This window comes from Liolophura sinensis, chromosome 7, assembly GCF_032854445.1.
Source record: "Liolophura sinensis isolate JHLJ2023 chromosome 7, CUHK_Ljap_v2, whole genome shotgun sequence".
In the NCBI taxonomy this organism is placed as follows: domain Eukaryota; kingdom Metazoa; phylum Mollusca; class Polyplacophora; order Chitonida; family Chitonidae; genus Liolophura; species Liolophura sinensis.
Genome location: NC_088301.1, coordinates 40381154 through 40400588, shown reverse-complemented (window position 1 = coordinate 40400588; position 19435 = coordinate 40381154). Strand labels below are relative to the sequence as shown.

At 37.2% G+C, this 19435-nt stretch overlaps 1 protein-coding gene across 1 annotated transcript; it reads left to right on the top strand.

The window, feature by feature from the left end:
* The first annotated feature begins 7916 nt into the window (after positions 1-7916).
* On the top strand, positions 7917-12195 carry LOC135471378 (G-protein coupled receptor moody-like). Its single transcript, XM_064750588.1, has 3 exons — positions 7917-8802; positions 10600-10803; positions 11025-12195. Exons 1-3 carry the CDS (start codon positions 8586-8588, stop codon positions 11981-11983), a joined length of 1380 nt encoding a protein of 459 aa, XP_064606658.1. The 5' UTR covers positions 7917-8585; the 3' UTR covers positions 11984-12195.
* The last annotated feature ends 7240 nt before the right edge of the window (positions 12196-19435 follow it).

Here is a 19435-nt window from a genome sequence, read left to right as displayed (position 1 = left end):
TTTCGCCTATAGTATAGTTTTGCTATTGATAGTTATAATCAGCTTAACCGAAACTTGAGGTGTGACCAGATCGAGCGAAGATTCTTGAATCATGTAGCTTTCATAGCATTATTTCTTGTAGTATAAAGTTTATACATGTATATATTTAGAAAAGTATTTGTATTTAATATCCACTTTTTAAAAATATGCCCATGAAACAATGCAGATATGACACCACACTCATGATGAAGTATACTAGCAGTAACCAGTGGTTGCTACGCGCTTTAACAAGACATTCAAACTGTGTATACGTTCAGAGACAAGAAATGGAACACTTGTAAGATTAAGTAAAAGCCCCATTCCTTCTGCCAATCTAGATTTCAATGCTTCTATATCGTAGTGGACGCAAATACAAAATATCTGCCTCCACGTCCAACCAGGCCTTTGAAACTTTGCCTAATGACACCTAATAATTAAAAGGAAGATCAGCGGATTGTAAAGATCTCTTGGACAATAATTGGTTTCGTTCCTGTCCTAGCCATTGAGATACAATATATACATATATAGTCAACAGTGTGACAGTGTCTCAGCCCGTGAAAACGGTTCACCTGCCCAGTTAAAATAACGCCTACTCGCGCTCACAACCAACACCCGAACGAATGACGCATTTGCCGTAAAAGCATGTTTAAGCAGCTCAGTAAAATTCCTCTGTCGCATACACGTACAACCTCCTACGCAGAAATAGCTGCTTTGGGTGAACAATTTTAATCCTAGTATAGACGGCTTTGCGCGCCTAGAAAGCTAAATTGTCAGATGCTTGCGTCCGTGTCATCATGCTTGAATGGACACGGTTTGCGATGTGATGTTCCATGCATATTTTCCCCTTGCAGTTCTATGATCAAAATCTGCGTAAACGTTGTCAAATCTCATAAATGTTGACTCCTCTCTTTACAGAAGTGTCTTTAATCTGCGTCACAAGTTGCTAGTTCAAAAACTAGTTTGTCAAGGATACTCCATCAAACGCCTTCATTCTAAGTTTCTCAAATTTTACAATGAATATAACACTCTAGTTGGCAGGTATGGACAGAGCGTTCAGAATCTCTAGCGATCTGCATTGTGATCAACCACATAGACGGCGCTGTTATCCCTATGTACATATCTATCACGTACACGGTATTTAACAACATAAATGGTGCTGGTTGCCCAGTGTAACCGTCTATCTTGTATGTCATGTGTAACATCATAGATGGCGCCTCTTGTAGTATGACATCTTTACATATTAACGGGAAAGACGTAATCGTCCGTTACTTTTGAATCATAATCTGATCAGTTAGGGTGTGTAACGCTCGTCATTTTCAAACTGTATCTAATACCGCTTAACCTGGGGCCAGGGGTCGTAAAGGTAGCGATGATAATTACATCAGCATGATGCCTTTATGAACAGTTGCAATGAAAGCGCGACTGAGACACTTGTTTAGCTGTTATTTGACATGGAACTCATTCACGGACTACGAATTTGAACTTCGATATGGAATTCATGCCTGGAATATTCATTGTCTGCCCGGCATCATTGAAAACTGATGACCCCTTCTCTCGTGTGTTACCGGCTTTATTTCTTATTTGTATAATTTCTTATACCTTTGTCTTCGGGAGTTAGTGTTAAACGTTGTTGTGGAAATGGATCTTGCGATTATCGACTTGGAACGCCCTTTACGGACTACGAATGGTATAGGAATGTCGGACTTGCCGCTTATATTTGTATTTGTATTGCTTTACGTTCCCGCCAAGTTTGTTTATATTTTCCATTTTGCTTATCATATCTTGCTAAATCATTTCGGTCTCATCGCCATGGTTTCGCCTCGTCATCCCTTGCAATTAACAAGAAGCCGCGGGATGGACAGCTTAAAGGCAGGCGCTCACACCTACACAATTTCCTTATCACCGAAGAAACCAAGATAGCCGATTTTGACGTCTGAGTTGTGCGACCAAACCGCCATCGTGTGATATTTTTGTGTTCGTTTTTTGACAAACACATCGTTTGCTGTCGACAAAATCAGGAGACCCTCCGTTCATTGGCTGCGAGTAATTGCCAATAATGTTAAATATTTTTACTCTTGGTTAAGATATTGTTTAAATAAATCAATGCTAATCTGACCTGATTTTGGTGTTTTGGTGTACAATGTCCGACTCACACGACTTTCGATGCACATTTTGACTCTTGGGAGAATGCCAATTGAGTAAATGACGACACTTCAGGATGTCTAGGTCATATTTTATTTATTTGATTAGTGTTTTACGACGCACTCATGAGTATTTCATTTAAAGGTTTCCCCAAGGTTCTGGCCGACCTTCCCACGTTCGACCCGAGAGAATAAGCTGGATTTGAAATCACAACAACCGCATTGGTGACAGGCTCCAGCGCTGCCACGCTAACGGATTTCCTTTTAAATCATATCAGGAACAACACCTTCCAACGCAGATATGTTTAAGTTGTTGCCCTAAAGCGGTCTTCACATGTTGCGATTGTCTAGTCGACTCCAATGAAAGTAAGTATTGCGCTATTTCACCCAATTGTAGCGTTTGACATATCGCATCGTCTGAATGCGGCTTAATTATGAAACAGAAATGTCATTTTCATTCCACTCGTTGCATTCGACAAGTTGAAGTCCACTCCACCATCGCGGTGTGTGAACGCGGCTTGACTTCAGCGTCATGCAGTGGAGATCAAACACGATGCCTCATCCACTACAACACTGGGCCGTACCACAGCACTCGAAACAAATCTTCAACATACCACACGGACGCTTTAAGGATTCGCAGTTTCTTCCCTTTCACATGTCGTTGTAATAAGGCAATGTAAAAGACACCAGATTGAAAACTCAACGCAGTCTGACAAACCAGAATGACAACAGTCATTAACATTGACGTCTGTAAGAGTTGCCATTAGGAATACGTTCTGTACATAACCCCCAAAAAGTGCAATTTAGAGGCAAATAAACGTCACTTTTGGTGAAACTTTTAAAATAAATCTCGCTTTATAGACCATTTAATGTAGCCATAAAATAACTCAATGGCTCTATTCAGTTAATGTTAATAAAACTTCAGGTTTACACACAGCAACACAAACAGGTATTAAACTGATCTTTGAATCAAAAAGTTTCCTTGTATGGAGAGTAAAACCAGAACGACACTTTCAGTTATCAAACCTAACCAGTGAAAATCAGCTTCTTGCTTAAATAGCAGGAACCTACATGCCCCCTAGCACATGGTTTGAGGATTAGGGAAAAAATGATTGGTTTAGAATTACTCAAAATTGCCTTGCATTTAAAAACTGTCACACGCAGTGTTATGTCATGAATAAAAAAGTCTTCTATTTTCATAAAGACGAAGTTCGATCATCTTTATTCTCTAGCCATGGTGAAAACAAGGTGAAGTAAATAATCCACTGAGGCTTAACAAAGTCACATAGAAAATTGGAACAAGACCAAGAATTATTTCTTGGCCACTGCCTTCTTGTTGTGCTTCTTGGCAAACCTCATGTTTTTCAGGAACTTCGGGTCAACCTGCAATTCCAAAGTTAGAGTCAGTTTTTTGTGTGTCAAAATTGATAATGCCTTAATTGATTAGACCACAACCAACGATTCCTATGAAATTCAAATATCATGTGACGTACAAAACATCCAGCTTCTCCCTCCAGGGATGCTTTGTCTTGTGATCATGACAGTGTGATCAAAGTCACAAAATACTAGGCCCTATAGAAATGTTTATTTTCACGCCAAGGCATAAGTTGTCAAGAAACATTTTATGTCTGCTCTCCAGACCTTTAGGGAGAAGAAAAATTGCCTAGCACAGTACAATGTCTCAGTACTAACAATGGGTTTTCTTGGAAAATAAATGTTCACAGTGTAGACAGGAAGAGTACCGTATACATGTTAAAAAAAAAGTTGAGAAAGTAGTGAAAACTAGATCATCACATCCGAGAGGAATGGCTTTCTACACATAATGTGGATTTGAATATTTCAAAATAATCAAGGCTGTTACGTGCATGGTAAACGGACAACTATTCAGTTAAAAACAACTGTGTACACGTCACATCATTGTGACAGATTTTATCCTATACAAAAACAAATATATGTACAATACTGAGTAAATTCAATCCATGAAACGTTTTGCGTTCTTACCCCTTTTAGAGATGGGTATCTGTAGGTCTTCGGCCTGTGAATTCCATTTCTATGATGTTTTCGGTCTGAAGGCACAAATGGAATACACATGTATTACACATTGTAAATTAACTCTGTCTTAATTCCTCAACATTTTCACATATGAAACAGAAATTTTCAGTGCACATTTTTAATTTGATTTTGGAGACAAATTGGATTTGCCAATTTCAGGGCTTCACAAAAAAATGTAATTTTATCAGTCAACATCAAATAATGCCTTCAGACAATGCTTGAATAAACACCCTGCAATGCGAAAAAGGTGGAAGAATTACACTAATCCTCACCTGTTCTACAACAGACATATGATTAACAGGTGTGTCAGTATCATACATGACAACAGCTTGGAATCAAAACACGGACCCATTTTTCAAAGTTGAATGAAAGTTACCATGCCGCTGTTTCCCAAAATGTCATATCTTGTGTTCTTAGTTCAAACTTCCTGTTATCTATCATCTGGAAAATCTTATCTCAGACTTTCAACCAAAAATTTATGGCTTTCAGACTTGTAAGGGAAATGATGTCTGGGTTATTGCACTCAGAGAAAATAAAAGTGAAAAATTTTCTAGTATGAGGCCCCTTTCACAAAATTTTATAAATTAGAGTATTTTGGTCTTAACTTAAGACGAAACAGATTTATGACAGTCACGACAAAAAGTGATCAATGTTTCGTGGCTTTATAGTGAACTATACCATTCGAGCACATGTTTATGACTAACTGATTTACATTAATTTATTAAATTATTTGCTAGTGGTTTAACGCCATACTGGAATATTTTACAATGCTTCTCAGGTCTCGGCCTTTCTCCAGCAGGCCTACCTGGCCAACCTAACATAAGCCAAAGTGGCTGCAGCGAGATCATTAAGTAAACACAGATTCCTATTAGTTTAATAGCAAAACGTTGACTTGTACTATCAATCTATTAAAAATCTACACACAGGAACAGTATTGTATTTTTGATTTGGGAGGTTCACTCTTTTCCACTTCTGATTTGTATTAACTTGCATATTTTCTTAAATCATCAGCACAATTTCATCTTAATAACGATATTGGTTAACATCCAACATATAAATACCATTCTCATAACCACTGCAATCAGCAAATACAAAGAGTATAACTCTATATTCAAATACGCCATTTAAAATAGAGGCTAAAGAATTTGATAACTGGCTTCTGGCTTGCCTCTGCCCTCACATTTCACAAGCTGAAGAATATGAGCAGGGGCATTAGATAGCCTACAGACAGTTTTATTACAGTAAACGCATTCAGCTCTAAGATGACATACACGAATGGAACCTTAACAGGCTCAGATAACCCTCACTAATGGTCGGTAACAAAGGTGGGATTGTAGCCTATACTTCCTGCTAGATACAGCTGGATTCTAAAGGGTTCTTTATCCACTCCACAAATAACATATGGATACTGCTTTGGAGGTTTTAGTTTTTCTTCACTTTTTAACATGGAGGAAGTGGAAGTTTTTTTCTTACTCCATGTATCAACTACTGTAGCCTAAAAAAGGGGGGTAGTACACCCGCTAATAAATCACACCATATCGATCTGTAATTTCACACATTTGATACAGTAATTGTACACGTATGGACCCCAATTAGTGGTTCAAGGGATGTTTTAAAGTACTTACTCTGATTGTGATTGGTATGGTTCTTTGACTTAGCCATCTCTGTAGATCTGATTGGCAAATTTCAACCTACTGAAAGAGAAAATATATTCAGCTATTACTTGATTAATCTATTTAATAGGTCTATGTCCAACACCATACCCAAGAAACTTCAATTGCATGCACGTTGTCAAGCTACTGAGTACTTTGCCTTAAGACTTTATAGTTCTCCAAACAATCAGGATGAGATGACAGGACAAATTTGTTTTGCACACTGCAAAAAGTATAAATGCTGGACATGTTTTCCAGGCATTTTTGTGGAAGTGTTGTAAGCTATATGATTAACTGATTAGTCCTATGAATTGTGATAGAATTTCCGCGACACATTTCCTGTCATACTCCAGCGATGGGTTCAGGAAAGCATTTTTAAGCATTTGTAGATTTGATGCATACAAATCCATATGTACATCATACATGTCAATGTCAACAGAGACTTTTAAAGAGAAATTTGAGAAAATGTTGCATGTGCATACCAACGCAACTATTGTCTTACACTGTAACGCATAAATTTTTCTGAGTTTATACAACTATCATTTATTTATTTGCATCATGATTTGTGCTGCACTCAAAAACATTTCACTTCAATGACAGCCAGAATTATAGCGGGAGGAAATCGAGCACAGCCTGGGTGAAACCCACAACCAATCTTCCCATGGACCCATGGAGAGGAAGTCACAATGAACTGGACTTGAACTCTATGGAACACATAGCTGCTGTCTCCGTGAGATGTTCCTGGGTCATTATTCTGCGCTAGCACAGTAACCACTACATGTAGGCCACAGAGGCCTCACTTGACATTTAAATGACAAGTAAGTTTTATATAGTGGAATCTAATAAAAATATCTACAAGCTTGACTTTAAACAGCTTAATGCAGTCAGACTGCAAGGGAATGAGTGCACATGGTGGACTAGAGCAAGGAGAAACTATCTGCGCCAAAACACATTCCCAAGCTGTCGTCACAAATTAGAAAAGCATTTTGTCATGAAGCCAATACATGTACCAAAAGTAAACTACAAAAGAAAAAAATCATTAGAAAATGATTTTTTTTTCTAAATTTTTGGCATTGCATTAACATTCGAAAAAATAGAATCATCCATGTTCACAATGCATTTCAGACAGTGAGTGCAGAAAATTGCTAGCAAACAAAAACTTCTGGCCTTTCACAATTGAACTGTAGAAGCAATTGGAACAAGATGATGAAAATGCTCCGTAATGATCATTTTCTATTTTCTTATAATTGCAATAACATGTCACTGTGGAAAAAACATGTTACATGGGATTACTGTATGTGAATCCTTTAGGGTATCATTTTTGTGGTGCATGGACACCAACATGTACATAAATAAGCCAATGATACACACAACAAGATACTCATTTCCTCTTCCAAGAATGAACAAAGCACAGAGAGAGAGAAATTTTCTGTACCTGTTAGATGCATGTTATGCTGTATTTATGTTAAACTATAGAGTGTTCTTATCTGAAATAAACAGTTGATTTTCTGCAGACAGGGAAATTCAATGCTACATTCAGATCTATACATTGAGCATTATCTTTTGACATTCCATTCCAATTTAGTAGTATATGTACATAAACATGTAGTGGGCCTAATAGGTGTTAATTTTGGGTTAGCTAATTACAGAATTCAGGAGGAACCCAATTAAAAGATTTTTTGATGTTCTGTCCTCTCGATTTCACATATTCTGGACACCCTTTAAGTATGCCGATAGTGTCAGTTATGGCATCCCATAAAGCCAGTAATTATTGGAATGAATGATAAATGGCTGAGTGACACATCAGCAATATTGCAGCCATGGCGAGAATATGTTTAAACAGAGAGACAGTAAAACTGTCATTAGAAAGCTAATACATGTGCGTCTCAGAATCAAGCAGAGCAAGCAAATAATGATGCATCTTTTTGCCTAAATTTCTGAATATTTTCAAACCGAAAGGCACGTAATAGCACCTGTACATGTAAAAACTTATACTGTAAGCATTAATATATCCTATGTAATTTGTAATGTCAGTCATCTCTTAAATCTGTGTTTCTAGGATGCAATAGTCAAGACAACCCGGAGTGTCCATGTCCACCACAGCCTAGCTTATTCCTTTGAGGTGTGGTAGAGGAGAGATTCAGGCAAAATCTCTGATTGGCCGATACAGGCCTCAGACAGCAGTCAACCAATTGTGTGCCACCAGGATACAGACTTAAGATAAAGCTACTGGTAAAGGCTCTGCTGGTACCAGTGAGTATTGCACCCTTCAGCCTGAGGCAGTGGATGCTTGCCCAGGCATTCATGTATATATGGACTGTCAGTTCTGCATCAGTCTTAGTGTGCTGGGACAGAAGTGCTGAGAAAAACTAACCAGCCTTACGTTCTTGTACAAATGGTTTGTCAACAAATTCTCTTTTCATCTGCTTAACCTTTTTTTCATCAGAAAGGGAAGATGCTCAGACTTCAATATTTTAATGATGAGTTTCAAGCATTTGATCAACTGGCTCTGACAAGACAGCAAACTGGAAATCAGCAAACTTAAAACAAACAGGAAGAGAAACATAAAAGATGGTAAAGTTATACACCCAGGAATAGTGAAGCTGTTGTGGATGGAGTGAAGTGCATGTCCATGACTGTCCTTACCTCTGAACTGAAACTTTACCTTGACTTGTGTTGTCAAGTTTTCACTTGAGATTATAATATAGTGTACATCAGAGCTATGGCAATGAAATATGACAGAGAGGAACTCATCGAGCAAACTGCAGAATCAGGGGATCCTAATTCATCAGCGCAGGATGGTCGTGATATGATGTACGACCAGTTCCCTGAGCAGTTAGGGATCAATACTAGCACCCTGGTGAGCACCACCAGCCAAGACATTGTCCTCTATTCCATCTGCTGTGCCATGGCTATCACAATTGTTGTGGGAACTATAGGTAAGATATAACATAAGTTTGTCATTTTTAACCTTTTACGTAACAAGGTAAATACCATAGTTAACATGTTTTTTACATTACTAAACTATCTGGTTTCTTAATTTCTTAATCGGAGATTTTCTATAGGTGAGTTGAAGAAATAGGAAAACCACAACAACTGTTATGAAGCGAGTGTTAAAGCTGGAAAATCGTCATGAAATGTATTTCACATGTATGTATACACATTGTTTTTTCAATATAATACTCATTCCCATCACAAGTTTATTATGACCAATCCAGACACAAAGACTACTCTGCAGACCTCAGTTGTTTTAGTTATAGTAGTATTAATTAATGTAAAGATACAACTGTATTCAGTGGTTGCATTTGCAGCATAAACGCTGCTGTAAAAAAATTTTGGTAAGAAGGTATAGTCATCACAGATGTATGCCAGTGAGAAATTAAAATATCCTGAAGAGAGCCAAGAACACTTCATGCCCATGCCCACATCATCGAAATCCAGCTACACCCAATGAGGAGAGATAAAAAATAGTTGACGTATATATTTAGTTTGTATCTTTCGTTCAATTTATTCTGAGGTAGTTAATATATCATATTCAATTTATTGATAATTCTGAGGTTCAAACATAGTAGTGTTCAGGTACAATCTTCAAAAGACATAATGACTTTAAATTTTAACTACAAATGCTAAATTTGCTAAGAAATGTCAGAGTTTCAATAAGAATTTCATCCACATTAAATATGCCATTACAGTCATAAATTTCACTGAGCACTACTCCCAACTCCCAAGAAGATTTATGAGCAAAGATTCATAGTGCTTATTAACATTTACATCCAGAGCTTTTTCCCATTCTGCATGTAAACCCCTTTTTTATACAGATAACACACAATGACACAGACACATGTAGCAGGAATAAAATTGAGAAAATGTACGTAAGAAGTGCCATTAAAGAATAAACCAGTAGCTAACACCGATCAGCAGGCCAAAAAATGAGATCTGTCGTAATATCTTGCCAAAAATTGGGTGGTTGGTATCCCTTTTCCAATCATCATTCATACTGAAAACAGCCCCTTCGTGCCTGAAAGTATAGATTTTTAAGCCCTCCAACCCTGGCCAATATTCGAATGCTTCACTTTCCAATCTCTGCATGTAATCTTGGAAATGTCAACGTGACATGACAGACGATCAAAAATGTTTTGTATTAACTGGCTCAGTGCCTATCTATGCAACATAGTGAACATCCAAATGTTTATAAATACATTGTAGACTACAAGCCTGACTCCATCAAAACTGTACCTGTACCCAGTATTTGATCTGCTTTATTTGAGTAATAAAGAATGTAGTGGCAACAGAGAGGGGTCATTCCAATAATCCCTTCACCAGGACAATGGGAATATATGGGTGATTGATGACCTCTATACATTGAGAGGGCTCAGCTGGAGTTCTTGTTTTTCAAGCGACAACACTTTTCAAACCATCAACCATGCAGAATCATGTCAATAAAGTCAGTTGATTAATCTTCCTGGAAGAGAATATTGGTCACGATGTGATGGAAATCAGTACTATGGCCTCAAACTGAAACCACGCTTGAAAATGCCAGTTCCACAAATGATGAGATTATGAAACCTACAGAAGTTCCTTTTGTTCCACATTCATACTATTGAATGTATAATAAATTTCAGGGTTCAAGCTACTAACAACAGTTTTATGCAAGCATGCATGTAAACCCTGCATGCATGTATGTCCATGGTTATAAAATAACCTTCACATAACTGGATTAATTTTGTCATCCACAGGTAACCTGATGGTGGTTTTAGCGGTACGCACAAACAGAAAACTACAGACAACTTCTAACGTCTTTGTCGTCAACCTAAGTATCTGTGATCTGCTGTTTGTGGCTGCTGTCCTTCCGTTTAATATCTACACCTACATTTATGATGGCTGGTTTCTGAATAAGAATTTGTGCAAATTCATAGGTTTCCTAGGATACACGCTAACAGGTAAGGCACATTCATTATACTTTAAATCAAGAACCTTATTAAATATAAAGAAGTTTTTTACAGCACTGAAAAATACTGCCCAAATCCAGTTTTGACAAGGGTAAACTTAACAGATTTTTCCCCCTCTTTAGTCCCTTTAATTAACATGTAAGATCAGAAGCATAAATGGTGTTTTAAATTTTGTCACACTACAAAGTTACAATTTCATGTTATTGTTCCAGGGACAACAATCATAACCATAACAGTGATATCCTGGAATCGCTACCAACTAGTGGTGAACCATCATACCTACAAGCAAACATTCTCCAGAAGACGGATAGTATTCATGCTGATAGGGACATGGGTTCTGCCAGTTGTGTGCCTCTTGCCTGCCATTACTGAGATATGGGGACAGTTTGGTTATGTTCCAATGCTTGTGGCATGTAATTTGCTCCTGAACCACGAAAGTCAATCTTTCAAGCTGTTTCTGTTGGTTGTAAGAGCAGGATTCCCGTGCATGATTATCATCTATCATTACGCTCGAATCTTTCTTATCACTCGTGCTAGTCACAGACGTGTGCTAAGCAAAATGGGACAAGACCAGGCAATGACCTTCGACTTACACAAACAGAAGAAAGAACTTCACCTCACGAGAATGATGACCGTGATTTTCGCTGTCTTTATCCTATCTTACTTTCCCTGTACTATAACTGGAATCATTGACTGGAATACTGTGCTCTCCAAGAGTTTCCACATGATATGTGCTGGGACAGTATATGTTGGCAGCGCAGTGAACCCCTTGATTTACGGACTAATGAATCGCCAATTTCGACAGGCCTACTGCCAGCTACTCTCTTGTGGAACAGCCAAGACCATGAAGTCTTTGAAAAGACAGCCAGAGTCGGAGAACAGGAATAAATCCATCGGCCGTCGTATCTCCTGTCCGGCCTCACTCACCGTCATACACCATCCAGCCTCCAGACAAGCTGGTTTTAAGACTATCGTTCATACACCTTTGCTTCAGGATGAATCAGAGAAAGAATTCTCCGTTGGGAGTTCCGAAGACCCTTTTGTCGACAGGGAAAGCTTCAATCTGGACAAAGAGGAAAATTCCTCACCCTATGATCAGCCAAGAAAGAGAAGTTTAATTCACAACAATACAGAGCTCACTTTCCTTCAAGTACCACAAGGCTTTGTATGATCAACAACTTTTGTAATATTCTATATGTATCAAACCACACATCAATGGACTGCTATGTGTGCATGGTTTTAGTTTAATTGTATCCAAAATTCTATACGACTGATAATATAGAATTGTTGTATTTCATACTATATATATATAAAGACTGTCTATGTACCGGTGTTATCAATGTGTTGCTAAAGTACAGAATAAATACAGATTATTCATTGTTTTCTTTGCCATATCCACATCAGAGTACTTTATATGAGGCATGGACTGTGATGAAATGTGATATGCTTGAGCAGATTATTAAAAATATCAATATTGAAAGTCAAATCAGAGAAAAAGATTACTGCTGTAACCTTTTGCTCTTACTCTTGCCAATTATCACACTTAGGTTCACATCAACTTTATTTTCTAATAGGCAGCTGTTTCTTTGATATGGACCTTCATGATCAGTGAGCTTTAGACTGTGATAAATGAAACAGGGAAGATCAAAGCCATGGTTTCCTTTACGGCTTAATGATTCTCTAAATTCAGTTTAATCGAACTCAAAGATCAAACTGTTGGCCTTTGGGGTAATCAGAAACCTTGTCAAACTGGCTCATTTATCTTTTCCCCATCATTCATCTCAATGCGCTAATTTTACTTTTACACTTCGAAACAATCAACCAGAAGAAATCCAGACTGATTCTACTCTTGAGCATAGCAATTTTCACCAAAATGTGACAAAACTCTTTCCCATCTCAAGATAACAATTAGTCACTCCTGAAGCTCCTTTGAGCATATGCCAAAATTTGCTGAAACTTGTCAGTACTCATAAAGACTGAGGAGAAAACGATCAAAACTCTGACATCACTATCAGATCACATTTTATTTTCTACTATGGAGAGCTTTAACTAAAACCAAAGCATGTAAGACTATCTTGACAATTTGTACACGGTGGTATATTATGAGATTTCGGCCACAACTGCTGCCATCATCAGATAAAAAAAAAAAAACAGTTTGGTTCACTCACCAGCTACATGTACATATATACAAGGAAAGTTAACTGTACAGCTCACAGCTTGAGCAGGTGAGCAGTACAATACATGAATATACAAAACAGCTTTTACATGCTTGAAACAATGACTATGCACAGACAAAGCAGGTGTGTTCTCACACATACTATCTAACAACAGTGAAAAGAAATTGAACATACTTGACACAGTAAGGGGGGAAAAATAGGGGGGGGGTCTTAAATATCAAACAAACGGAGTGGACATTGAGCTCACTTCAACATTCAGATCTCTATTATGTTTGGCAATATAAAGGGATTCTAAATAGGCAAACTTCAGAGTGTATCCACCCTGTGTGACTGATTCTGTTATCAAGCAATTCTTTAACAAAAGTTGTCATACCCTACCAGCGAACTATATGGCCCTGAAAAACAAAATCTTCAAGACTCCCTTGATCAGGACCAGCATCTACTTCACTTTCTTAATGAATGCCTGAAGTATAATTTGTTGTATTACATCAGACCCTTCCTATAAGCAGACATTTCACATTTACAGGATGATGTGTTATGCAGTAATGTTATCTACAATGTTAAGTGTGGTGATTGTAACTCCAGTTACACAGGACTGACGAAACGTCACATCGGTCAAAGGTTTGCTGAACACCATATATTACACAAACATAGCATGGTCAGCTGTGGCTGACAATTGTTACAATCAAAATTACAACTCAAATTCCCTCACATTCGAAATTACTGACTATTCCAACACAACATTCTAAAGCTTGCCTATTTAGAATCCCTTCATATTGCTAATCATAATCCAGATCTGAATGTTCAATGAGCTCAATGCCCCTCTCTCTGATTGATACTTAATTGTCACTAACTTAGTTCCATGTCTTTATAAGAAACCCCCCCCCCCCCCCAACCCCCCAGCTGGTAAGTGAACCAAACTGTGTTTTTTTTTTTATCTCATGATGGCAGCAGTTGTGGCCGAAATCTCATAATATACCACCATGTACAGAACACATTTTCTTAGTCACAATTTATTGTCTATAAAAATTGACTGGCCGTCAACAACTAAACGCAAGAATTTAACAGTACAGGTGACCTGTAGTTTGTTGAGCTTCAAACACAGTCTACCAAGGCATATATGGTGATGTAACTGAAGTCAAAGTCTGCAAGCTAATGTAAATGTAAATTTGCAGCACTACATGGCATTTTGGCATCATCCTCCAACTTGCCAGACCTGACGTAAGAAGAAAAACTTATCAATATTGGGTTACCAACCAACAGGGTGAGAAAACAGCAGGGTATTTATCAGTTTAATTACTGTTTATACGAAGAGAAGCTGAACTCAGTTCCTCTTGCCTTTTCTAATAAGCCGATTTCTGAATGTCTGCTCACTATCCTAGGTTAGGCTATCAGACATCCTTCAAACACATGGCTTTCTGTTTATGATACAGTTGGGGCTTTCGTGTCTGTTGTATCAAGTCACAGATAGCCCTCCCACATGCTCCAGTGAGGCACATTTTTAGTTCACAAAGAGAAATTCAAAATGAGACTGACAACTTTATCAACCCTTAAAACAGCAAATGGATATGCCTTTGGTTTTGTCAGAGGTTATCATAGTATGAAGTGTGTGTTTAAAATGAAGTTGCATAACAAGGTATTTATGAGAGAAGAAATGGGAGCTTTTTATCAACAATATCTTGATATGGTCAGGTTTCCTAAAGCAACTACAGAATTTTTCTATAAACAAAGACTACGTGTAAGTGAAACCCCAAAATAACTTCTTGACAATACCAATTCACTTGATTCTCCATTAAGTTTACTGACCAGATAAGCGTTCAAATCTTCATGTTCAAACATATTTTGAAACGGTTTTTTTTTTTTTTTTTGATGCAAAATATATCAGTTCTGTGCCAAAGAAAACAAAAAGATACAGTATGAATAATTCTCACTGTAAACAATACTGTTCACAGGAACTGCACAGGGTGTACTGAATTTATATGAACCGTCTTTACAACTTGTGCAAGAAACACCATCAAAAAAAGTTTTTTTTTGACTGAAATGTTACATTTTTGTTTGTTAGGTTATGTTTTTTTAAAATTTATTTGTCATTTTTAATTAATGTTTTAATACAAAGCTCAAGAATATTTCACTTACTTAACAGAAGTCAGGTTTGTAGTAGGAAGAAACCAGAATGCCTGGAGAAATCCATTAGCCTTTATCGAGCACCCAACAAACCCTGACTTCCAACTTAAAATAGGTCACCAAAAAGGGTGAGAAAATCAAAGTGAAAGACTACCATTCAAAGTATTTTAAACTGGCATTAAATATTTTTTTAGAATTTTTTCCAACCATTAAAAGTTTAGTGAAACTTCATCTTGACACAGCTGCAGCGCGTCTCAATTATCGACAGCAAAGTGACGTCACCTTTACTCTAGCTCTCTAACGTCAAAGTTGAATGCAAGAAAGACAAAACTTAAATTCTTCAATTCTTATGAACTTAGAGAAAGAAATTATATCATAATTAATTTTATCCATTGTCTGGTCATGCCGATGAGATGCTGTCTTCTCATTCTCATCAACCTTCGGGATCTCTATTGAATATTTCACCAATATTTGTTATTTAGAAACTGCTATATACTAAAATGAACAACAACAAAAATATCTGTATAATTTGAACAGCGTGTCCAAGTAGGTCTAAGATCTACTATAGAAATGAGTGCGGTTTGGGCTGGGACAGTATGCTACTGTCTGACAATTTGTGATACAGTCCCTGAATGTTACAGTCATTGAATGTTACATGGTTTGTAAACCAACTAATTTTATGTCTGTGGTGGCCCGTAAATGATACAGATCTGTCCCACAACACTGTGTAAAATGCCCCTTCGGATACACCTAACTAAATCGTTGTAAACGATTTCAAAATGTCGTCTTATGCAGCAGTTCTGTGTTACTGCAGTTCATATGTCACTTCATGAAGTGAATGGGTAAAGGCTACGTCACAGATTAGGCCTCTCTATTTGATAGCAACGTGTTGGATTTGAATAATACTCAAGATGTCTGCTTCGATTCACGTCAGCCATTTCTTCTACATGTTATTCAGTGAAATCTCATTAAAATAATGAAGCATGACACTTTTTAGGAAGCTTGAGAATCCTGCTTTCTATTGTAATATGTTTTAGCCGGGTGCTGTCTTGTCATTTAAATTTAAGCACCTTCATTTGTAGTGGGGCGTTATTGTTGCATCCAGCCAGCGCTTTAACTATCTGAGCAAGTAAGGCTTGATTTTCAATGTTTTACTTTCAACACTATTTTGGTCATATCACCCACATTTGCCCTGTCTGCAAGTCAATCCCCATGCAGACATAATTAATCACTCCACTATTCTGCCCAAGACACCACACAGACTGGTCACTCAGAGAAAATGTATCCTGACAATGGGCTTTACAGCGCACATGCAGTTCTGCATGTTCACTTTACATCACTACCACCATTAGAGACATTTGTACAGAAATCTTAAACAACGCAATAACACAACATCACTGGGGTCATGGTCACAAGGCAGGAAGTGAAGTCCAAAAACACAAACATACTGTTCAACACTTCTTTCTATCAATACTTGATAGACTTGCTCTAGTTCTCTTCTACAGTATCCACAATAACACTCTAATCGGCACCTGAAATAATTTTACTGATCGGTGCTGATTATACATAATTTATCAATGGCGAGGCTAAACAACATTATCTGTATTGCCCCAGGTTGACTTTGTATAGCGGCATAAGTGATGTAAAGCAAGTGAAGAGAGTGGTCCATGAACTGTAAGGAGGGGACCAATACCTTTTTATACTGTAACCAGGAAGTAGCAATGCTATCAATTTTGCGGGCTGGGGCATTACCTGTTTCAAGACTGCACTCTGCATGTCTGCCGGCAAAGGGCAGTGCAATATATTACATCAGAGAATTAATGGAAGTTTGAGTAATTGGAATTGTAATATGATAAAAATAGATCTTCAGAGTCAGTCGCATTGCCTCATGTTTTCAGGGTAACCTGGTTTCATCCCAAATCTGTACAAAATGTCATCCCATATATCAAACAAGATCAGATTAATTTTAAGAACAAATTAGAGTCACATGAATTATAATATCGCAAAGATCTTTAACACAACTCTTAACTCTAACTACAAAATTTTTTAGATTAATGCAAATTACTGATTTGTAATTTACAACTTGGTCCATATACACAGTGTGTATAGGAAATCATATCATGGTACCAACAAACACCTGTTAGCCAACTAACTTCCTGAGGCAACTTTTAAAGCAGTAAGGATATAAACATGATGCCAAAATCAGATGGAAAAGCATAAAAAAGTATTTACAAATTTGATCTGTTATATTTTTTTCAATTATTTCCTTTCAGGAGATAAGGGTATTTGAAAAACATTTTGTATGATGGGTATTTGCAACCACCTCTTGGTATATATCATCTTTGCATAAAAATGTTCTAAATAAGGATGTGATTCATGTCTAATAAATTTATTTCAATGTCAATTTGTCCTTTGCATCCAAACACATGTATTTAATTTGAATTATGATAATATACATGAACATACTAAAAATATGATCAAAATCCAAATTGAACACATTTGTTAGCTCGAAAGGATAAATTCTAGTGCACATAGATTTATTAACCATGTATTATATCCTCATTCATAACATTACACATATCAGCTTTTTATATAAATTACACATCCAAAACACTCTGAGAGCACAAACCTATGTAAACAACTACAAGAAACAATACCCTTCACTACTATCCTGTTGGTCTATAGTGAAAAAGATCCGTAGTAGAAAATGTCCATAGTAAGAAATGTCCACAGTAAAACTTGTCAGTGGTAAAAAAATCCCACTCTGGATCACAACCAAACTTTAATGCATTGGTGTTCACTTGAAGTCCAAGCTTTGCACAAAAATGCATCAAATCTGTGTATAGTATTTTCCATAAAGGCAAATTTATAACCTTCTTCAGCAGTGCTTAACATAAACAAAGGGAGGCAACTTGGTCAAAAATAATTTACTCCATAAATGTGACTACAAAGTCGCCAATGTGAATCCTTCAGAATAACGAAATTTGAAAAGATGACACAGTTCTATAACATACAAAACTGTTATCCTTATAACATGCAGGCACTTTCCGGACTTCATGATCATATAGACCCTCAATGAAACCTTCTGCATCAGGAAGGAGAGTTTCGAGTTCAAACAAATTTTATCGGTGACGGTAAAAGTCCTACTTTAACACGTGTCAAAAATGCTAGGCAACTATTGGGGATCACATTTACTATAACATGGGCATCTGAAAAAAGTTTCACAAAAAGCTATTCAGAGTAGACAAATGAAGAAAATTGAAGAGCTGAATATTTGTGAACTTGGGAAGTTTCCCAAGAAGTATCATTTGTGCACCCCGCTAAGTGATCAGTTAATTGTCAGCAAAGGTTGCCTAACATTTTTCAAAAGTCACAAGATACAGGAGGACTGTTCTTACTTTCAAGGATAAAAGAGTTCGAAATCAAAAATTCCCCTGATGTTCATGAATTACTACTTCTAACATGAACCAAATTTACACATTAACAACGGCTAATCAACATAACAGATCATGAAACTGAACGAAGAAATAAGAAAAAAATTGCGCTTACATGAAGGTGGCCAATTCAGATTTTGGGTCTGAAAATAAAAACAAAATCAAAATCATTTCACAGGACATCCTCTGTGCACAAACTTACAAACAAAGAGTTCCTGTTTTGACTACATATTTAGTACAGGAACAAATCACATTAAAAAAGAATAACCTCCCCCTTTGTTTTATGCCCACCAAACCTTAGTATATATTTAAACGACAATTTCCCTTCCCTGCTGTTAAAAAATTTAGCTGGCCCATCACGCTTTCTTAGGGCAACTGCTGTCACCCTGGCAAAGATTTCACTTCATCATTACTACTACCTGTAGTATATGATTCAATATTGGATGTTTTTTCGCTGGAATTATTTTTCGCAGTAAATTAGTTCCACACGAAAACTAAGTAATTCACAGTATGTGAAAAATTGCTTTCTTTTCCATTTCTTGGAGCAGACTGAAAAAGATCGCAAGCACGGTTACTCTTCTCAGGATCCATGTTGTTTGAGACCCAATTTGGCAGCACAAACAAGGGAGATAACTTGTTAAAAATGGCTTCCCTTGCCAGCCTTTGTGGTCATGTTTTTCTTTTGTCCGATCCCAGAAATAAGCCCGAAATTAAACTTAATTGCAACATATTGCATATATCTGTAAGGCTTGAAATCTGCTCTTCATGACTGGTATATTAAATGATCACGTCGTATCCGTGTTCAGGGATCTTGACGTCCAAGTTTGATGGAGATTTTCTGAAGCATTATCCAAAAAAGGTCGGAGCCAGTTGTTACAAAACGTGCAC

Coding starts and splice junctions, on each gene's coding strand:
- LOC135471378 (XM_064750588.1), top strand. CDS start 8,586: ATGGCAATGAAATATGACAGAGAGGAACTCATCGAGCAAACTGCAGAA. Junction 8,803..10,599: donor AATTGTTGTGGGAACTATAG/GTAAGATATAAC, acceptor TGTCATCCACAG/GTAACCTGATGGTGGTTTTA. Junction 10,804..11,024: donor CCTAGGATACACGCTAACAG/GTAAGGCACATT, acceptor TTATTGTTCCAG/GGACAACAATCATAACCATA.